Here is a 21989-nt window from a genome sequence, read left to right on the forward strand (position 1 = left end):
GGCTGAGGACCCCCAGGTTATTCCTCCCTCTCCCAACACCCAAAGCCTCCAGGGCAGAGCAGTGTCCGTCACCACCCGGTGTCTGTCCCTGGCAATGATGAGCTCAGCACTTGCACCATTATTCCAGTTTAATTTAAAGCTGCTTGTCTCAAGCGTGGGGTTATTAGGGGGCAGAGGGACTGCTCGATGTGCCCCAGAGCCCTGCACCCTTCCCAGCGGCAGGATTTCCTTAGCAAACCACCATTTCATTAAGGCTGGGTTTGGCGGGGGAAGTGGGGGAGATTGGGACCCTAGTCCCATGCATGGTGCTGTACCCAGCCACGGTCCTTCCTGCATATCCAGCATGCATGTGCGTGTGCGCGTGCGCGTGCCTCATGCTGGGGGGCTGCTGGGGTCTGTGTCTCCTATCCCCCTGAACCACCTGCAAAGTTGCTGCTGGGTTCCCCATACAGGGCAACATACCTCCCCTGCCCCAAATTCATCTCCTGTATGGCCCTGGCCACGGCTCCTGGGGTCCCATGGCACAGGACCCCTGCCCCAAGCTGCCTGGCTCAGCCAGGGCACTGGGGCCAACTCCATGCCAGGCACTGACCCCTGCTCCTACAAAACATAGCCTTTGCCAGTCCTCTGCACCCTCACCTCAAGGCCAAATCCCTCAGCTCTGCCTCCAGCCCCAGACCCCTCAGCCCTTGCCTGTGCCCAGAGATCCAGTGCCTGACACTGAGCAATGGCTGGGCTGCAGAGGGGCCATGCATGCTGCAGCAAGGACATGCACACTGTGTTGGAGCTGTGCACATCACATCAGGGCCACTGGTACTGCAGCTCACCCCTGCTGGGCTGTGACAACCCTGGCTACACATGTGCATGCGCGCGCGCGCGCGCGCACACACACACACACGGGTCCCCAGGGTTACTGCGCTGAACCTGCTGGGAAACGGGCCAGTGCGGTGGTCCATGGATTTGGGGGTCCCAGGCCCTGGGGCTGAGGCAGGGTGCCTCCGTGCAGGCTGCTACATGGGTTAGGTGCAGCGTAAGTGTGCTACAGTGCCCTCCCTGCAGTGATGAGTACGATTAGCCATGTTTAAAAGGTGGGGAAACTGAGGCATGGGGATGGGGCGGGTGGGTGGCTTGGCTGCCTGCAGAGGGACCAGGGTAAGGGGGGGACACACTTCATCTTATGACACCCCAAGATATCCAACAGCGAGCCCCAGGTGTCTGAGCCCCTCACCCTATTCTCCCCACACTTGGGGGTGGGGGGGAGCTCTGGGGGGTGCCAGGACGACTGGGTCCCCACAGCCCCTTGCAGCCCAGCCACTCACCCCACAGCATCACAGCTCCCTAGAGCGCCCAGCCTCACTGGGGACGCTTGGGGGGCTAACAAAGCTGCCAGGCACCCGGGGCAAGGCAGCGGTGAAGGCGCCGATGATGGCAGCATTGCCCAAAAAGGCCAGTCCGGCAGTGCCAAAGGTGCCGGGGAGGCCGGGGGCAGGCAGGCGGCCCTGCAGCCAGGCCCGACGTGAGCACACGTCACAGAGGATGGCCTCCAGCTGGAAGTGGGTGCCCAGCACAGCGCAGATGTGGAAGAGCTGGTGGCTGTGTCCTACCGGAGTGAGAGGCCAATGTCACCCCTGGGTGCTGGGACTCCTTGCCCAGCTCCTGCTGCAAGGGGTTGCTTTGGGGGCAGGGGGGACTGGAGCTGTGGCACTGGGGGCTGCTGCTCACCAATGTAGTCGAAGCGGCCGGGTGCCAGGCGCTCAGGCAGGTGGGATGCGAAGAGGAAGCCGGTGAGCAGTGCAAAGAGGAGGTGGTAGCAGTACCCGGCCATAGCCTCATTCCAGGCGCAGTTACTCCAGAAGCAGAAGAGAAGCTGCGGATAGACGGGTGAGGAACAGGCTGGGACCACCTCTGGAAGCACCCTGTGACCCCTGTGGTGGTGGCACCTGACTCCTGCCCCGGGACACCCTGACTCACCCGGCAGAAAAGCGGGATGTTGTCGTAGAGGAACGGGTACACGAAAGCTGCCGTCCGTAGCACCTTGCTCAGCCGGGGATGCTCCAGCTCAGGGAAGCTGTGAAGGGCAAACGGGGAAGGGGGTGCAGTGACCCCTGCCAGCCCCCACAGCGAGGACCCTGCAAGCACCTTGGCTTTGGGCCAGACCCACTGCCTGAGGAGGGGGACCCTCCCCAGGGACACTCTGCAGGACCCCAACGCTGAGAAGGAGGAAACCTCCAGCGCCAGTTTCCATCCAGCTGCAGCGCTGGCGCTTTTACCCAAAACATACCGGGAGTAGCAAGAGAGGCTGGTGCAGACAAAGGAGTTAAAAGCAGCCACGGGGACAAAGTAATGGTGCAAAACGCCACTAACCCAGTGGTCTGGCATCGTGTAGGCACCATAGGCAAATGCACAGCCTGCAAGAGAAATGCAGCATCATGGGGCCAGCGGCTCCCTGTCCATGCCTGCCCCCCATGCCTGCCCCCATCCCTATCCCCATGCCAGTTCCTCTCTGCAGTGTCTCACCCAGGCTGTAGAGGCTGAGGGCTCCATAGTCACAGAAGTAGCAGATATGGCGCGCACGCGCCGACATGGAGCTGAAGGTGTGGGCGCAGCTGGAGGCAAAGGGGTAGAGGCAGACAAGCAGCAGGTAGATGAGCAGGGGCCAGTGGTAGGGCTCCTGGCAGAAGTCCAGGGAGGATGAGAGCACCAGGAAGCGCCACACAAAATACCTGCAGGCACAGCATATACTGAGGTGAGATCCATCCCTGTCCCTATCCCCATCCCTGTCTCTGTCCCCACCCCCAGTCCCATCTCCATCCTTTCTTTGTCCCCATCTCCATCCCCTCCTCACCCCCATGCTTGTCCCCATCCTTGTCCCCATTCCCATCTCCATCCTTTCATCATTCCCATCCTTGTCCCTGACTCCATACCCAGGTCCATCCCGATTCCTGTCTCTATCCTGTACCCTGTGCCCAATGCCATTCCTATTCACATCCTCATCTCTGTCTCCGTCCCTCTCCCCATCCCCACCAGGTCGGTAGGAAGTGTGTCCAGATGTTGACTGTCTCGTTAGTCATCTGGAAGGAGCTGAGGACGCAGTCAAGGGCTGAGCTCTTGGGGTGCCGGTACCCTGACATGATCCCATCCTCCCAGAAGATCTGCAGGGACAGTGGGGCTGGTCAGAGGACATGCCAGGGGGAGTGGGGCAGCCCCAAAGAACTGCTCTGGCCTCGTGGTGGGTGGGGAAACTGAGGCAGGATGGGCTGGGAGTCTCTCACCAGCTGGAGCAAGGTTGGGTGGTTTTCCAGGTGATTTTCCACCTTGGATGAGGGAATTGCGGGGAAAAGCCTGGGGGCAGAGCTGCACCATCACCCAGCCACACGTACCCGAGGCACCTGATGGACCCTGAAGATCTGCGGCAGCTTTATCGTCAGCATGGCAGGGCCGAGGTGCTCAGAGCTAGAGGCGTCGGGGTGCTGGGCCACAGCCCATGTCCTGCGGAGATGGGACAGAGTCCACTGGGTGACAGGAGTGGGGCTGCAGGAGCCAAGACAGCAACCTCCAGGTGGGGTCTTGGCTCGGGTCAGTGGCTTTTTCCAGGGATGCGATCAGCACAGCCTGCTCCCTGCTTGACTCTTCCAGAGAACCATGGTGGGGGTGTGGGTGGGGTGTCTGAGCAGGATCAGGCCCCCCCCAGGCCCAGGATGGGGTGAGCACGATGGGGCCACGGGTGGGGGCTGCAGCAAAAAGCCAGATCCTGCCCTCATCCCCTACCCCACTGCATCCTCCCTCCCTGTGGAGGCTCCTGATGGTGTTTACTTGCTCTGGGGATCTCCCTGGTAGACGTAGGCTTAGGATCAGGCCACCGTGGAGGGGGCAAAGCCCCACGGATGCCCTGCAGCCCCCCCGAGCCCTGGTCCAGCCCAAGAGGTTGTGTTACGCAGGGGCCAGGATGAAGCAGGACACCGAACTCAGCGGCTGGGGAAGGGTTTCTCCAGTGGGGAAACTGAGGCACGGCACAGGGAAAGCAGCCCAGCAGCATGAGGGCAGTCCTGAGTGTTCCCACCCACCCTCCGCAGCCCAAAACTCACCCAATGGTTTAGAAGGAGGGGGAGAGGAAGGAAAAAAACAAAACAACCCGAAAGCGTCCGGAGACACTTCCCACCACCCTGCTGAGTGGAGCCGGCGAGGAGCACTGCTGGGGTGGTGGGCGATGCTGTGCTGGGAGCCCCCTCCTTGCCGCCACGGGCCAGGGGTCTCAGCCCCACCACTGTCGCTCACAGCCCTTCTTCCCGGCCGCATTCCTGGGCTGTGGAAATTTGCCAAAATGTCCCTCCCCAGCAGCTCCTGCTCATTGGTGGAAGGGGCAGTCAGGGCTTCTCTGTGGGGGCTCAACGGGAACTTTGTGCTGGACACGCTGCCTGTCCTGCCATGGCCTTGCTGCCTGCTTTGGCCGAAATCCCCCCCAATTTCCCCCCTGATGCAAGATCCCTCACCATGCATGGCGGGGGCGTCGGTGGAGGAACTATTGGAAAGTGGCTCCGGGCATCAGACTTTAAATGCCAACAAGCTCTTCAGCTGGGAGAGCTGGGGCGGGTGGTGGAGCCGAGTGCCAGGTCCACGCAGGAACCTACAGCAAACACCCACCAGGTTACACCGCAGGGTCCCACAAGCGCAATGAAAAGAGGTGCAGAAAGCAAAAGTACGTTTGGGAAAGCATCCCCGACTGACCTGATGGCGTCCCGCTGGCACAAGGAGGGCTGGAGGTGGCTCAGGCTCAGTCCATGGGAGCAAAAGCCAGCAGACATCCACGCCGCAGTCAGATGCAGCCACCGTTCAGGAGGTGGAGGGTTGAACTGTGAGCCGGATTGATGCTTTCAAAGCCCGCATCTTTGGGGATTTATTTACCCCCAGAGGGCTCATGTTCCCGGCTCAGCCGTGGGTGCTGGGCACAGCGTGGGGAGCCACAGCTCCCCAGGACGAGGAGCTCAAATCCACCATGCTCAGTATGAAGAGCCACAGGCACAAGGCTGATCTGCATACAGGGCTCTGGTGCACTGGCAGCCCTGGCCAAGGGGAAGCTGCGTTTCTCCGGCCGGCGTTGCCAGGAGGTCAGTGGGAGGGTTTGGGGTCTTGCTGCCTGCCTGCAAAGGGGCCTGCTCTATCCATGCAGGGATGCAGGCCCTAGTGCTGAAAAGCCCCTCCAAAATAACCTGTGTGAAGCAAAGCAAACCCTGGGTGAGGACCTATTTGGCGCAGGGAAATGCCATCTCTGTGTGGGGAGAATTGGGAAGCAGAGGTGCAGAGAGGGTGGGGAATGGGGGCTGAGCAGGGCTGGAAAGAGGGAGGCTCCTGCAGCTTTCCAAGGACTCGGCACCCAAATGAACAGGAGGACCAGGAGTCCCAGCTCTTCATCAGAGTTACAGTTTTGCAGGAGCAAACCCTTCAGTTCATTTCCAGTGTGAGGGGTGTGGGCCAGACCCCCACGGATGGGGCACTCCTTGCAGCAACACGCTGCCTATGCCAACTTGAAAACGGAGGCACAGAGCGTTTGTTAACAGGGCAGGTAGCACATCCACAGCCCCCACCAAGGCCATTAATGCTGGGCAGCGTCTTGGCACAGACCTTGCAAGCTAGAAGCAGCCTTTCTAGCCCCTTTGGAGGGGACAGAGCTGGCAGTGACAGGTCCCTTTTGTGCCACCGCAGGCAGTGGCGTTGGGACACAGGGCACGTCTCACCCCGCAGGAAGAAGTCGCCCATGGCTTATTCTCCCACTAAAGACTGAAAGCCGGATTTGCCTTTTCACAACCTCCCTCTCCGACCTTCCCACTGCTGGCAGCCTCCAAAGAACTGGAGCCTAAGAGTAAATTATATTGGTGCCTGGCTCAATGCTTTCCACTAACAGAGCAAATAAAGGAGCTTTGGTGTGAATGAATACAGGGAATGGAAGATTCCCCCCGCCCCCAAACACACACTCCCAGCTTCCCTAGTCACCAGTGCCTGGCATGGACCCTCATTGAGCCTGACTTCAAGCATGCTGCCCAGCTCTGCACCTGAAACCAAGCCTCTTAAAGGCACCTCGAATTAACACTTAAAAGTCACACATTTTAAAAAATGTATACTTTCCACTCCCCCTTTTAAAACCAAGCTGAGAAGGCACCCAATAAAGCACTTCAGTTATTTTTGCTGACTGCACTGTTGCTGGGGTTGGGGATGCTCCTGTGGGCAGCAACATGCAGAGTCCTGGCAAGATGAACTCATCCTGAACCACAAAGGCAGTGAGCAAAGAGGAAAGGAACAAAGGAAATACTATTCCTGCTATAGGGATAAGGAAGGGACCCACCTACATTTCATCCTATCAAATCAAAAGCAAACCAAGGTTATGCCTTCCTTCACTCAAGTCAAATAACATTCAGAGGATTTGGGAATGGCAAAGCTTTTTTTTTTTCTGAAAAGCAGAAAGTTTGGTCAGCAAAGCTCACATTTGAACGTGGATTCTTATATAAAAAATGTACCCATCTCTGGGACTGCGTAGGAAAAACAAGGGCTGGGCTGGGAATCACCACAAAACAAGAGGTACAAACATCTCATATTTTATTAAGCTAGTCGATGTGTTCGGATCACAGTCAAGACACATGCCGTGAAGCCCCCAAGCTCCTCCTCGTCCCAGCTGGGGTCCAACAGCCATCCCATCGGTCCCCCAGTGAGAGCTATCTAAGCACAAATCCACAGGCTGGGCTTTTTTGTGCTAGAAAAGGAGGACTGAGGGAGAGATGATTGTCCCTCGCCTCAAACCAAGCAACAGCCCTCTCCCTGCCAGCAGAGACAGGATGAGTGACACAGGGATCCTGTGCCAACCCTCCTGCCCTTCTCCATTCTTGCAGCCACCCCGTTTTCCCCACCCTGTTTTCTGCCCCAGACAGACTGGCTAGCTCTGCTGGATGACAAGGGGGGAAAAAAAAAAAAAAAAAAATCTAAGATGCAAGCAAAGATCCAAGGCATTGCAGGTTGGCATCGAGCTGAGCAAGGATGGGAGCAGAGGAAGAGTCGCTTGGCACAGCCCATGAAACCACTGAGCAGAAGTCCAACAAGCACCAGTGACTGTGTCCACCAACCACGGCATGGGGACAGCCCCTGGCCCCTGCGCTGCCTCCATGGGAAACCCAGCGAGCTTCAACCACCACAAACCTGTGCTCTCCCAGCTTGGGGTCACCCTATAAACTTCCAAGAGCTCAACATGGTGGTAACGAAAAGAAAATCAAAACCAAGAAACACACAAAAACACATTAAAAACAATGCTTTCAGCCCACAAGATTGTTTTTCTTTTTTCTCTCCTTCCCAGCACAGTGGGCGTTACGGGACTAGCTTGGAGCTGGTCTTAGCAAGCCTTGAGTTGGTACCGAAATAGCACCATATGGATTAGCAGTGGACCAGAGCTAGCTTTCACAAAGCTCCATCACCGCATGACGCTAGCTTGGCGAGTCAGTTTGTGGCTCACTCTCAGGCTGGCATGAATATGCTGTGGTGAACTCTCAGGAAACCCCAGCCACAGCACTCAGGAGCCGTGGGCAGAGCAGCATGCCAGGATACATGGAGCCTCTGTACTGACCTTCCAAGTTTCCTTTAGCCCTGGAGAACTGCTTAGCATCAGCAAGCAACACAACAGGCCAGGGAAGTTGGCCTCCTGCTTTTGGCTTCTCGGTTGGGACTTGGAAGAGATGCACCAATCCCGTGTGGGGCAAACTGGCACAGGCCCTTGGACATAGCAGATCTCTATCAATTTATACCCAGGGAGGGTATTCCAACTCATCACGAGTGCTGGGATTGGGGTTAAGAAGTGTTTTCCTTTACCCCAATCTTAAAGACATCAAGTTGAGCCTCCATTAGAAGGCAACACTTCCCAGAGGACACAGCTTGTCATCTTCCAAGGCCACTCTGCAGCTGTGCTGTTCTGGAGCTTTTAAGTCTCCCACTTTTTCAGCTTTGTGTATCTCTGAGTGGGGATGTGCATCCAAAAAAAAAATTCATTAGGTCCTCAACTGTAGTTGCATGTTCTGGAGAGGAAGCAGGGTGGCACATGGATCTTTCAGGTGCCTTTTTTAAAAGGTTACTATCCCTCCCCACTCAGCCCAGAGGTAGTGTACTGAAAGGTGCCACTGGGCAGTTAAGATTCCCCATTGAAGGGCTAGGGTGTTTTCCTCCTCTCCAGGTGTGCAAAACCTCAGGGTAATATTAAAAAAAACCCTCAGGAGACCAGGGCAGTTCCTAAGAGATGGTTATGAGGAAAGTAAGGCAACAGCCTTGCTGTCTTTTAGAAAGCAGCCCTCTGATTTCACCATGTGGCCCCTAAGTGGGCTCACTGCAGCTCAGCAACAACATCTTGTTACAGAAATGTTAAGTTTATTTACTTTTGTTCTTAAACTGACTTCTGTGTTCAGCCCAAACAAATCACCAGTCTGATTCAGGACACGGATGGACTGTGTTAGCCCATCTTCTGTACTGGACTGTGACCCCTTGCTCCCACCCCGTTCAATGACAGCACCAACCTCGTCTACTGCCCTGACACCATAGCACTTGACTCCCAGCTCTCATCCTGCACCACCAGCGGCCTGGGGAGCTGTATGAACCAAGACACTTGTGACTGGCGTGACAGGCATTCCCTTTTGGTTGCTGCTTTACTTGCATTGCTCTTTTCTCCCCTCAAGATCTAGCTGTGGACAAGGGAATACCTGGCCCAGAGCAAAGCTGAGGAATGCCTCCAGCTCCTCACTATTTTGATTTCAGCCAAGCAATGCTCTTTTTTTTACCAACCCCAAGTGCACACTTTGCACTATGCAGCCAGAAGGGAATGACAATTAGGCCTCTCAGGACTGCAAACACAACCAGGCTTCAGCTCAAGACCTCCAGAAGAGAGTTGCAGACTACAGACCCTTCTGATGTGCTTTGCAGCAAGGTAGATGGTTTTCTTAAGCAGCAGGGGGGGAAGGAAAAAAAAAAAAAAAAAAGCAATCCCACTGAGCCAGGCTTCCACCAAACAAGGAGTGTATCTCAATAACTGAGCAGCACTCTCCAAGTCGACTGAGGGGCAGAAGGGGAGCCGACTGCTCTGCACTTCACCACACTGCTCTGGCTCATACACCGAAGGACAAGTCCCACAAGGTGATTCTCTTTTCTTTTCCCACCCCATCAAACAAAAATAATGAGCTAGACAAACAAATGGCTTAAAATAAAAACACTGGTAGCACTGGAGAAAAGAGTGACTGACAAGCTTCACAGCCCATCCTGGATCTCTAAGAACACCCAAGATGAGCTATAGTCTTTGACCTGCCGTTCTGCTTATGTTGTTTCCTTGGCTTAGCCTAGGAAAGCACTGCAAGTTTCAGGAGAAGCTGCAAAAGTAAAAACCTGTAGGGAAACTCTGCCACTCTACAGCCTCCACTTGCCTTTCAGACCACAAGGTATGGACCTTGTACGGCCAGCTCCAGCTGTAACTTAAAGCTTGGCGTTTCTCTCTGCTGTGCTACAAGGCTGCATGCTGCAAAGGAACTGAAATTGGAATATAAATGAATCCTCTGGGACTTGTGCTGTTTTTTTTTTAGTTTTTACCTGAAAACAAGGAACATCCTGCCACTCCAGTACAATGCATCATGCTAGGAAGTCTGCACAGATTGGAGTATGTTACTTGTCTTTCCATATTACAACCCTTTTGTAGCAGTTTCTGGCTGACCCATGTGAAAAAATGCGCAAACGTAGAAGATAGTGGTTTTAACTTGCATAGCTGCTGTTAGTTCATGTGGATGGAGACATCTGTTTCTTGAGTACACTGACACAGATGAACTACAAAGAGGCCGTTCAGCTATCTCCCACTGCTCTGCTGTCCTGGGGGCAACCCGTTTCTTCATTTCCCAGCATCAGCATGTGACAGGATGTCAGACACAGGTTGCTTGAGATGCTGTCAGGGTGGAGGTCTGAAAGGTCCCTCACAGGTCACATGGGGAATTAGCTCTTCCAGCATCCGTCCAGGTAGCATCATCCTTTCTTTTTGGGATGCTAAAAGCACTGAACGGTTTGTGAGCTCAGTCCTGGGCAATGGCGGTCACTGCACTGCCTTTGCCTGGAGGGATGTGAGGAGGGGGGTTACACTCAAGTTCTGCCACCCTCTCTAGCACGGCATAGCAGCAGCAGTGTGTCAGAACAACCAGAAAAAGAGATAATGGCTTTGAGATCCTCCTTCCTCCTCCACACCTCACTGCAAGATTTAGAAGGGGAAGGGGGGGAAAAAAAAAAAAAAAAAAAAGGCATTGGATCCTTCAGAGATGTCTGCTCCATCCCAGGGTCACAGCACTCAAGCCAAGTGGTTGAGCCTTATCAGCGTTTAAATCCCACACAGCTCTTCTCTCTCTTCCAGCAACTCTGCTGGATTCCATTCCTTTTCTCCAAGGTCTAATGCTGGAAGCAAAGAAGTAGGAGGGACTAGGGAAGGAGGAACAGAGTCCTTTTCACCTCTCTCAAGCAGCCCGGCTAACCTCTTGTTGCTCATGAAGCATGCAGCTTGTTAGGAGAGCAAGGATGTGCACCAAGCCCATCAGGGCACTTCAGACTGCTCTCTTCTTGCAGGCCAACATCCCTTTGCACTGAGCGCACTCCATGGGGGACAGGGAAAGGAAATAAATATGCTTGTTCAAAGAAAAAAAAATTATATTAAGAGCTTTCCCCCCCTTTTAAATAGCATAATTGTTTCCTTTTCTCTCTGATGTTGGAAGAGTATCCAGAACCCCAAAAGAACTCCACTTTTTCTTTTTTTTATTTCTATATTTTTTGTATATATAAAAACTAAGAATTAAAAGGGAAAAACCCTTGAAAAATAATTAATTCCAAGGAGGGGAATTAAAAAAAAAAAAAAGAAGAAGAATATCATCTGCTTTCCTGTCACCAGATTGCCAAACAAGAGCTAAACACTCTCTGGATCTTCTTTCCCAAGCTAGGAGGGCCCCATTTCTGCTGCGCTGGTTTGGTTTCATTTAAGTAAAGTCCACGCTTTAGAAGCTGCCTGCCCATTTCAGATGACCAAGCAAGCTTTGGGGAGGAATGAGGGGGGAATGAATGACTGCCCGTCTCTCGCCCATCTCTGCCGACTGGGAGAAGGGCAGAGCTCTGCCTCGGCCGTGCCGAGGTGCCTCTCTCTTCTCAGAGCAGTTGGCGCCGTCGGATATGTACAGCCGTCTGGTTGGGATACAGGTGGAGGGTGTCTGTGTGCGTGCCCAATTGGATTTTTTTTTTTTGGTGGATATTTTTGTTATTGTTGCTGCTGCTGCTTCTTCGTGTCTAAGTGTCACCCGGATTTTTGTTTCCTTTGTTCAGACGCTGCACGTTCCAAGAGGGAGAGAGAAAGGTACACCAACCCGATGCCTTTCTGAACATCAGCCCATCTCTTTCCACTGCTTGTAGAACTCCAGAACATTTTTTATTTCTACACTGGCATTGGTGGCTGCCTGGATGGCAGACTGCAAGCAAGCAGAGACAAAACAGGTTATTTTTTTCTTGCCCTGTCAAGAAGACTGCCCTTCACAACTTGGAGATTCTCAGACAGAGTCTGTCATAGCTAAAAGGCCCAATTCTCCTTCATGCTAAAGTTGCTCTGGCATGAGAGGCTTGCACAGACATGGAAATTACTTCTCCCACCTCCCCCAGCATACTTTGCACCACAAAAGCATGACAAATCAAGGGGCCTTCAAGGAAGCAGGAATCACGACTTATAAACTACACTTGGGAAATCCAGGACAGTTATTACCCAAGGCAGAAAACATAAAAAAAAAAAAAAAAAAAAAAAAATCAACCAGATTTTAATCTTGCTAGGAAGCAGAAAGGCTCAGTTCAGCCAAAGAGCTACTGACCTGCATGGGCACTGAGAACGTGCTTGGGTCCTCCAGCTGAAAGCCCGTGATGATGGTAACCATTCCTGTGGTGTCATCCTCTCCACTTCCTTGGGACACTGTCAGTTGTTTGCAGCTGTCCAGTATTTTATAGAGATTCCTGTCAGACAGATGCAACAAAAAAGAAACAGAAGGGGAAGTCAGAGGAAAGACCACTCGTTTGTGCAAACAGTTTCATATATGTTCAGGAGGACGTGTGGAAAGCAGGACTGTTTCTCTGTTGCCTGTTGAGGGCTTTTCCGAGACCCTGCTTAGCACGAAGTGTTTGGTGCTACGCAAGATGCACAGACGGATGCCCTAACACTCTCTCTAGGGAATTTTCTAATTACTCATATTGGAGCACCAAATCGAGCAAGCTGCATGATGGGTCGCAGTGCCAACACCTCTCCCCAAAGCCAGCTACCTGCTGGGAATCAGGCTGGGACATCTCCAGATGCTATAATCTTACCAGGCATCTAAATCTTGTCTCTTCAGTTTATGTCTCTCAAAGCTCTTCCCAACATCCTTCTGGCAACGAATGTACCTAAGGAAAGATCAGAGTTACTGAGCTCATGCAGAGCCCATCACACAGACTGAAGTTAATGCTCTACAGCAGGTCCACCAGTTGCTGCAGGACCCTTTCACAATGCTGGCTTTTATCAACCAAAATAACACCCAAAGGCGTGCCCAAGGAATCCCCTGTGAAATCCCTTAGATCACTTTCCCTGTCTCATCACCATCGCTGTGTGCAGTTCACAACAACACAAGTGTTTCAAAGCCCACCAGCCCTGATACAGGCCTTGAAGATGCAGTTTGTCTTCACAGAAGCACAGCTGTTTGTCCTTCTACAGCTAACCTGGGCCATAATGCAGTACAGCTCTTCCAGCACTCCTAGTGCATCAGTAAAAGGTACTGCTCAGTTTTATACACTGATAAAGAAACACAACTCCCTCCCTTCCTCAGAAGCAGCTACATTTCACAGCTGAGCAGCAACTACAAGCACATCTGGAGAACCAGCTGCCAAATCTGTTACTCCACCACCTTCCCTCTCGCCAAGTGCATTCCTGAGGCCTGGCTTTCCCTTGGCCCACTCCTCACTCTGCTCCAAGGGATACACAGCCTTTTCCCACCATTGACATTTTCTCCTACCCCAAAATACACCCATTCCAAAAGCAAGGGCAAATCGCATCACTCTCCCACTCTCACCTGTTTCCCTTTTTAAATTCTGCCTCCAGATACCGGATGCTGTCCCGAGCACCTGCGTTCTCCTTTTTCAGGAAGTCTAAGCCATCGATCACTAACAGGAAAAAAAAAAAGAAGAAAAAACATCTGGCTTACAGCTATACTTCCGCAAACTAATCCAGATGTGTCAAGAATTCCTCATCCCACTGAACTGTCTCTGATGCATGGCAGCAGTGGCTGCCACAGGAGGCAGAAGAAGTGGAGGGTGATCAGGGCTTCTCTCTTTCCAGCTGTTCTTCGATAACTTTGTTAGATTCCAAGCATGGGCCACACATAAAACAGGCCCCAAAAGTGACATGTGGAAATGGTGTTTCAGCTGCTCCAGCTGAAGTAAAGGACAACAGCAGCAGGAGAGAAAGCCACCACCTTGGCCCGCAGGGCCTCCTAGCAAGGACGGAAGGCAGGCTCAGTTATTTGACATGGAGTCCCCATACCTGTTCGAGGGATGATGATTATGAACCTCCCGCTGGTGGCCAGCTGCTTGACAACAGCCAGGTGCTGGCAGAGAGCCTGGGTGTCCGGGACAAGATAAGGAGACATGGCTGACTGTGCTTTGGGCTGCTGGAGACTGCCCTCCAGCTGAGAAACCTCCAGCTGAAAACACACACATGCAGAGACACTTGCTTCACATTTATGCTGAAACAAACAATCAAACAGGGCAAGACTCACCCTGCAAAGCTCCATCAAGCCATTCTAACCTCCCACCACATGGAGGAGAGGACATGGTTTAGTTTAGTGGGCATGGTGGTGTTAAGTTGACGGTTGGACTCGATCTTAAAGGTCTCTTCCAACCTAAATGATTCTATGGATGCAGCCGGTAGGTCAGAGGGAGGTGATTGTCCCACTCCGTGCTGCACTGGTGCAGCCCCACCTCGAGTACTGTGTGCAGTTTTGGGCACCTCAATACAAGAAGGACATCAAACCATTAGTGTGTGTCCAGAGGAGGGCGACCAAGATGGTGAAAGGGCTAGAGGGCAAGACTTATGAGGAGTGGCTGAGGTCACCTGGCTTGTTCAACTTGGAGAAGAGAAGCCTGAGGGGTGACCTAATTGCTGAGGGCTGACTTCATCACAGTCTACAAGTGCCTCAAGGGGGGCAGCAGAGGGAGAAGTGCTGATCTCTTCTCTCTGGTGACCAGAGATAGGACACAAGGAAACAGAATGAAGCCACATCAGGGGAAGTGCAGACTGGACATTAGGAAATGGTTCTTCACTGAGAAGTTGGTCAGTCACTGGAACAGGCTCCCCAGGGAAGTGGTCACGGCACCAAGCCTGTCAAGGAGTGTCTGGACAATGCTCTTAGGCATACAGTTTAGTTTTAGATAGCCTTGCGAGGAGCAGGGAGTTGGACTTGATATCCCTATGGGTCCTTTCCAACTCGAGATATTCTATGATTCTGTCTTTGCAGAATGGACTTACTGCCTCTGTGTGGGATGGGAGCAGAGAGCTCCCCCTTCCCTTCCTAGTTTCAGACATTTCAGCCACTACCCTGCCAGTTGTCAGGCTGGAACCAGCATCTCCTACCTGCAGTCGAAGCTGAGCCATATCTCTCATTAGCCTGTTCCGACGAGCTTCCTCTGCAGCCTAGTTACAAAAACAAACTTCCATATCAGTTAGCAGGAAAGACACAAGCTGACACTAGCACATGCTTCCAGAAACAGGGTGAAAAGGGGATACCTGAGTAGCTTTAAGGATCAAAACTTTCACCTCCCACCAAAGATCTGTGATTATAGTTACAATCTAATAGTAACCTACAGGAAATTGTGCCAAGTACAGAGAATTAGTCCACCTCTGCCAACTCACCATGTGAAACTGGGCTTGGGCCTGGTGCAGCAAGTTGTCTTGCTCTGACTGTGCTATGCTGATGAAGATCCCAAGCTCTGAGTTGAACTGCAGGATGCTGCCTTGCAAGTGGGTAATGAAGTGGCCAAAGCTCCGAATGCAGCAAATCCGAACAACAGACTGCAAAGAAGCAGACAGACAATCACCAGCCATGTCTCCCCATGGGAGTCATAGCCTGAGTCAGTTCTGACCCTGCAGCTAGCTCATGCTTTTGGAAAAGGCAGAAACTGCTATTAAAAAAGATCCAAAGGAAACATTTCTGATGGAAAAGTGCTTCTGAAGACAGAAACTGCAGGAGACAGCTGCAGGAAAGCCTACAGTTGGCCAGAAGGCTTTGAAGTGCTTGCAGTCTGGGCTTCCCCAACTCCAGAAAACCTCAGAAAACATCAACAGGCTCTCCCCCATAAATCTCTGCTCAAGCCCTCAGTGCTGGGAAAAGGAATTAAATAAAACAACAATCTATATCTGATTTTGGGGCAGGCACTACTCTTGGCTGGGCTGCTGAGCAAAGGCAGCAAAAGGTGAGCTCACATGGGATGTGAGATTGCTGCACTTTGCTCCAGCTGTCCCAGCAACTTGAGATGACATTCAAGACCTCAGCCAGCTGGACTGTGATTTAACAAACATGGGTCCCACGTCACACATCAGAGCAGTGCCCTCAAATTGAGGCAGAAGATGTTTATGTATTCCCCACTCCAAATGAAGTGGGTTGGCCTAGCAAGGCAAGACAGGAGAACAATTGCCTTTTTCTGCACACCTCCACCACCCAGAAATGATCACCTTGGCCCTCTCTGCTTCGAAAACAGACATAAGTGCTCTACAAGGGCAGAGAGTGCCACATGAAGTGAGATTCCAGAGACTTTTGCATTTACTAGAGAAGCATCACAGAAGTATCCTGCAGCTCCAACCAAATTCCCTTCATTCAAGGTAGGCCAAAGATAACAATTCTTCTGCCCAGCCAGGGAGGTTAGGAGACTTCATGCAGCAAAGCTGTCAACATGTGACACTGCTTCCTTTCACGATGACTCTGACAGGGAAGGGAAGGCAAGGCAATTTTTTGAACACTGATTTTTGGATAAGACAGATGACTGCAGCAACCACCAAGAACATGAACCCACCTCAGACTCAAAAGTTTGGGGTTTTTTTTGGCAAGAAAGAACTAGATCATCATCTGCACAGCTAAGACAGGCTGCATCTCCAGAAAGGGAAATGCAGCTTGTGCCAAGATTCAGGATATACCCTCACTCACCTCCTCAACTGCTGAGAAAATGGGCCGGTCCTGCTCAAAGTTAAACCTCTTGTGTGCATTTTTCAGAGGGGGAAGATTTCGCAAGGCCACATCTTCTGGTAGCAGCAAGTTGGCTTTCAGGTCTGGGAGCTCAGCACCACTCAGAATGTCCTTGACTTCATTACATAGGGCCAGCCCTGGAGAGGATGGATGGGAAGCACAGCAATATATGGTGACTTATGTGGGGACAAAGAAGAAAGCTGCTTTAAGGCACACAATCTGTAATGATCAAGGGCAGAGGTTCTACATTACACATGTACTGTGAGCGTGTGTTGAAGGAGGAACAAAAAGGCCACCCACAATATAGAGAGTAACTGTCCCAAACAACCTGCTCGGTGCACCATTTCAGAAAAACTGTAGTTAGCTAAAGGTTAGCTTTCCCATTTGTTCCAACAGACAAGCATCCCTGTTTGAACTGTGCTTCTCATGAACCATGGGGATCTTTAGGCTGAGGTACAGGGCACACCACAAGCATTTGGAGCTTCAAAACTAGTTTCCACGACTGCCGTGACAAAACCATACCCTTACTTACGGTCTTGACAGTTAATTCCAATCAGGTTGGCCACACACAGACTTCACATACACAGGTGTGAGTGTTGCAGTATGCTGTCAGCCATATATAATGTATTAGTAGAACTAAAGTCTACAGGACAGTATTCAGCTGGAATGCTGTTTAAACACAAAACCAACACATGCACTATATTGCTTCCCATTGTGCTCATACACAAACTGCTACTGGCAAATGTCTCAGCCCGGGATCTATCATACACCATGGAAATCACTGATGACTAGGCTTGCTGAAACATTACATTGCCACTTTGTCCTCCAGTACCTGATTCCTGCAGGTCTGCAGCAGAAGGCAGAAGGTTCAGGAGCACAGACAGCCTGTTCCACAGGCTCTGAGAGCTCTGCAGGAACAAAACACAAAAGGCCACAGATAATGTCAAGTCACGTGTACGCAATAAGCAGGCCGCTTGGGTTTTCCAGCATCTTTCACAGACCTCAGAAGAGTAAACTTCAAAACACTTCTTAGGTCAAGATTATCTTAATTCAGCTGGCTGGGTATTTAACATCATCTTCTGTCTAGGACTGGGGACAGTAGCTTCAATATCCCCTTAACATCCCATCCCAGGGGAACGGAACAGACGCAGCCTTGCACCAAACACCAAGCACAGTTCCCACCTGAGCACACATGATGATGAGGTCTGTGTTTGTCCTCAGCCAGTCCAGAAACACCTTGACAGTGAGAAGCAGCCCTTCGTTGGTCACGATCTCTAGCTTCTCCTGAAGGGACCGCTCATTCCTGCAGGATTTGTTACTTGAAATGCTTTCCTCAGAGTCAGATACATCATCTGGAAAAGGAAGGCAAAAGCAGGATGGCAGGCATTAAACCCCTTGAGAAGTCAAGCCCTACTGGTATGAGAACAGCACTGGCTTAGTAAGAGTTGAATTGAACTTATCGGTGCCTCCACACATCCTCACAAAACCAGTTCCCTGTCCCCTATGCTGCTGATAAGAGTGTATCACTGTTGCATTTTCTTCTTTGTTGGGAGAAGATAGCTAAAATCTCCCTGTGAAGGTTTTACAATGCCTTAAGCCCTGCAGCAGCCTCTGAGATGCTCACTAACAGAGCAGGGGGAAGCAGCATGTGCTGGCACAAGGACCATATAATTTACTGCAGAGAACAGGGCCAGCAATCACTGTTTAGGTCAACGTGCACCAGTCTTCAGGCTATGCAAGAGAAGAAAATGGTAGGGCTATTTTATGACCCAGGGCCCAAGTGATTTTAAATACTGAATATGCTTTGCAGTAATTCTACAGACCTGAGGATCTCAAAGCCACTGCCAATGGAATTGCACACTAGCTACACGAGTGACCTGAGGTCAAGATAGCAGCAAGCCAGGAATGAACGATGCATTTTGCTACAGTCCCTTATCTATCTGGACTTGTGCAAACCATTTGACATTGTCCCACACAACATCCTTGTCTCTGAATTAGAGACATGGATTTGACAGATGGACCACTCGGTGGATGAGGAATTGGCTGGATGGTTGCACTCAAAGACTTGTGGTCAATGGCTCGATGTCCAAGTGGAGACCTGTGATGAGTGCTGTTCCTCAGGGGCTGGTATTAGGACTGGCACTGTTTAACAACTTTGTTGGCGACATGGACAGCGGGATTGAGCACACCCTCACAAAGTTTGCCGACAACACCAAGCTCTGTGGTGTGGTAGACACACTGAGGGAAGGGACGCCATCCAGAGGGACCCTGACAGGCTTGAGAGGTGGGCCTGTGCGAACCTCATGAAGTTCAACAAGGCCAAGTGCAAGGTCCTGCACATGGGTCAGGCAATCCAAGCACAAATACAGGCTGGGCGATGAGTGGATTGAGAACAGCCTGGAGCAGAAGGACTTGGGGGTGTTGGTTGATGAGAAGCTCAACATGACTCGGTGATGTGTGTTTGCAGCCCAGAAAGCCAACCATATCATGGGCTGCATCAAAAGAAGCGTGACCAGCAGGTTGAGGCATGCAATTCTCCCCATCTACTCCTCTCGTGAGACCCCACTTGGAGTACTGTGTTCAGCTCTGGGCCCCCCCAACATAAGAAGGACATGGACCTGTTGGAATGAGTCCAGAGGAGGGCCATGAAGATGATCAGAGAGCTGGAGCACCTCTCCTATGAAGACAGGCTGAGAGAGCTGGGGTTATTCAGCCTGGAGAAGAGAAGGCTCCAGGAAGAGCTTATAGCAGCCTTCCACTACCTAAAGGTGGCCTACAAGAAAGCTGGAGAGGGACTTTTTACAAGAGCATGTAATGATAGGACAAGGAGTAATGGCTTTAAACTGAAAGAGGGTAGATTTAGATTAGAGATGAGGAAGAAGTTCTTCACAACGAGGGTGGTGAGGCACTGGAACAGGTTGCCCAGAGAGGCTGTGGATGCCCCCTCTCTCGAAGTGTTCAAGGCTAGGTTGGATGGGGCTTTGAGCAGCCTGGTCTAGTGGAAGGTGTCCCTGCCCATGGCAGGGGGGTTGGAACTAGATGATCTTTAAGTTCCCTTCCAACCCAAACCATTCTATGATTCTATGATTTGAATTGCACAGTCATTTCTGCCTATTAGCACAGCAATTATCATTCAATAAACCCTCAGAATCAAAAGGGAGGAAGTAACTTATTCAGAAACCACCCCTGACAGAGTGTTAAGACCATTAAATAGCTCAAGTTTTGAAACAGCACAGCTGAGGCAAGGAGAGCTCAAACCTAAAAATCACATGGGTTAATTCATTCAACCTGGCTCAATCAATCTCTCATTTTCTACATCTATAAAGGTATCATGGCCACATTTTTCAAATACATTCCTGGAGCTGCAACATCTGGGTAACCCATTGAAAGAAAATGTTAAACAGACCAAAAAACATTTGTTTCTTCCTTAACCCTCATCTCTTTCAAGTGGCTATGAAGCAATGCCGGGAGCCAGTAAACATTAACATGATCTAATACTCCCACTTCAAATCCTGGCCCAGGCAAAGCCTGAACCTTGCCAGTCTGCAGGCCCATTGAATTTGGCAGCATGATGCAAAAATGTTTCCTTGCTCCAGGGAAGCTGGGAGGAATGACAAACAAGACCGAACAGGCCCATGTGGTTTTATCTGAAATACAAACAACTCCCTGTAGTGCATCACATCTCCCTTTCAAGCTGTTTTTTCCCAGAACATTACTGAGTTGTGTAAGTTGCATGGTAATAGAGACATTGCAGCTCCACCTGCTGTGCATCTGCAGTTTGGTTCAACCCTGAGCACTCAGCAAGCCAGTGTTCAGAGGGTCACAGAAATAGGCCCTCAACTCCTCTCGCATGCACCTAGGTCACATCTTACAGACAAGCTCCTATGAGAGCTTTGCAGAGTTGACAATCTGCCATCTCATGGAGAACTTCCTGGACTGCATCTGCACTGTCCGTCACCAGAAGCACTAGTAAGTGTCTGATTACAGAGATTTCACATGGGAAAAAGGAATATAATCCAAATTTTTAATACCTGCTGGAATTATCTTCTGTATTATCAGAGCTGCTCAGCATTTAGCTGGTTGAGCAGAACAACAGATAACCCTGACCAGTTGCAGGTGTTTCCTTTGCTCAGCACACATATTCCTGGATGTCAGGCAGTAAGAGTAAAGCTCCTTCAGGAAACACCCAACCCAAGACCTGCCCAGGACTTGGGCAACCTGCTCTTCCAAACCTGGCCAAAGGAGAACTTGCACCATAAGATGGGGAGGGGTTTTAGCAAACAGACTCCCACAGCTTGCAGTTTTCTACACAGAACCGCAACAACAAATATTTTGAACGAGGTCACTGATCCTTACCTTGCTCCACCAAGCTGGGCTTCTCCAGATCTCCATTGACACATGGCTTACTTTCTATTCCATCCTTCAAGACGCGTGGTTCACTGTTCGGTTTCAGAAGGATGTTGCTGAAAGTGGGAGCCAAGCGAAAGCAGCGTTTGGTCTGAAACAGCTGGGTGGACATGGCCTGGAGATTACTGGCTATGCTTGCATCATTAGTGCTCAGGGAAGCTGGCCCATTGACTGCTGGATCTGGAGCCTCAATTTTAGAGATGCTTGGGCCCTTGGAGTCCCCCAGCCCACTGCCATCCACACAGTTTTTTAAGGCTTCTTTGGGCCCGCTTTTGCCTTGGCCGCTTCCCTCCTCACCTGGCTCATCCTCCATGTCCTCCAAGTCGGACCGAGATTCTTGGCTGTTCATGTCAGAGTCCGTCTCCACATCAAAAGCAGCTTCTGCTTCCTCATCACTCTTCTCTGAGCCACTTTCTGAGCCATCACTGCCCTTTATGGAGCCCTGGCTGGAGTCAGAGTCAAAGCCCTCACTCAGGTCACTCTCATCCACCTTCTGGGGGTGGCGACGGCGGCGCAAACAGGAAAGGCGGGAGTATTTCTTGCTTTTCTTGCAGTCATTCTTCCGTTGTTCCTCACTGGGCTGATGATTGGCCAAATCAGCTTCAGTTTCCTTCTCAATTGAGTTCAATGGCTCCCGCAGCTCCTGGTCATCTGCAGGCATTTGAAATGAGACCACAAGTTAAGAAAGTCCCAATGTGTCACACAAGCTGCTTGCCAGCCCTGAGCCTGGGGAAACAGTAGTGCAATTTCAGCCATCACTTCTATTAGTGTCTTTAACCAGAGAACAAGTAATGGCAACCCTAGAAGAATGACCCATTTTCTAAAAGGCAACCAGAAAGACTTGGGAAGCCTGGATTCCTACTGCCCAAGCTGTGCTGCTCCATTATCAGGCAGCCTCAATGCTGAATGCTGCTAGACCAGCACAAAATACACAGTTGAATCTTAAATCTTTTCCCCAGCTTCCTATAGTCTGAGAGCCAAGTGACCCCCCAAGCAGGGCAAGGGCACATGCCAGTCAGCTTGATTAAACCAGCCACTCCACCCTGTAACTAGACTGAGCTGACCTAATCCCTTCCTTGACCAACATGCTCACAGCCTTTCCAGCAGCCCTATGTCACCCTGACAGCTTCAAAACCTGTACAGGGGAGGAGTCATTCATTGTTGCTTTTGACCAGGAAAACTCTAGGCTTGCACTCTGTGAAATATTACAAATCGACTGTTTGCAGGGGAAAGATTCAGAAGTTTTACTCTCTGCTCAACACGATCTCCCAGAAGCTAACAATCTATTTTTGTTTGAGCAGAGAT

General features: G+C 51.2%; 2 protein-coding genes across 7 annotated transcripts in view; both read right to left on the reverse strand.

Moving 5' to 3' along the window:
- Positions 1-110: 110 nt before the first annotated feature.
- On the reverse strand, positions 111-5992 carry PAQR6 (progestin and adipoQ receptor family member 6). 6 transcript variants are annotated; one of them, XM_069795630.1, is made up of 8 exons: positions 4726-5992; positions 3381-3489; positions 3025-3152; positions 2518-2723; positions 2282-2408; positions 1972-2068; positions 1723-1867; positions 111-1600 (listed from the first exon to the last, which is right to left on the reverse strand). In XM_069795630.1, exons 1-8 carry the CDS (start codon positions 4800-4802, stop codon positions 1329-1331), a joined length of 1161 nt encoding a protein of 386 aa, XP_069651731.1. In that variant the 5' UTR covers positions 4803-5992; the 3' UTR covers positions 111-1328. The 6 variants fall into 6 exon arrangements, with proteins under 6 accessions (XP_069651731.1, XP_069651730.1, XP_069651729.1 ...); XM_069795629.1 differs by lacking the exon at positions 4726-5992 and adding an exon at positions 4133-4393; XM_069795628.1 differs by lacking the exon at positions 4726-5992 and adding an exon at positions 4133-4393 and having other exon boundaries at positions 3381-3531.
- Positions 5993-6571: 579 nt separating this feature from the next.
- Positions 6572-21989, reverse strand: part of SMG5 (SMG5 nonsense mediated mRNA decay factor) — a 33859-nt gene continuing 18441 nt past the window's right edge. Inside the window, exons 12-22 of the mRNA XM_069795559.1 lie at positions 20634-21335; positions 17460-17629; positions 17110-17185; positions 16239-16414; positions 14951-15109; positions 14672-14731; positions 13583-13742; positions 13113-13203; positions 12376-12450; positions 11889-12027; positions 6572-11498 (exon numbers count right to left, since the gene is read on the reverse strand). Of these exons, the coding sequence (XP_069651660.1) occupies positions 11415-11498; positions 11889-12027; positions 12376-12450; positions 13113-13203; positions 13583-13742; positions 14672-14731; positions 14951-15109; positions 16239-16414; positions 17110-17185; positions 17460-17629; positions 20634-21335 (1892 nt within the window). The 3' untranslated portion in view covers positions 6572-11414. The remainder of the gene's footprint in view (positions 11499-11888; positions 12028-12375; positions 12451-13112; positions 13204-13582; positions 13743-14671; positions 14732-14950; positions 15110-16238; positions 16415-17109; positions 17186-17459; positions 17630-20633; positions 21336-21989) is intronic.

This window comes from Haliaeetus albicilla, chromosome 10, assembly GCF_947461875.1.
Source record: "Haliaeetus albicilla chromosome 10, bHalAlb1.1, whole genome shotgun sequence".
NCBI lineage: Eukaryota > Metazoa > Chordata > Aves > Accipitriformes > Accipitridae > Haliaeetus > Haliaeetus albicilla.

Bases quoted from the DNA above. Each gene is read 5' to 3' on its own strand.
- PAQR6 (XM_069795628.1), bottom strand. From the start codon at position 4,296: ATGCGGCCGGGAAGAAGGGCTGTGAGCGACAGTGGTGGGGCTGAGACC. The intron at 3,153-3,380 runs GTACGTGTGGCT...CTGTCCCTGCAG, and splicing joins GGGTCCATCAGGTGCCTCGG to ATCTTCTGGGAGGATGGGAT. The intron at 2,724-3,024 runs GTGGGGATGGGG...CTGTGCCTGCAG, and splicing joins ACACACTTCCTACCGACCTG to GTATTTTGTGTGGCGCTTCC.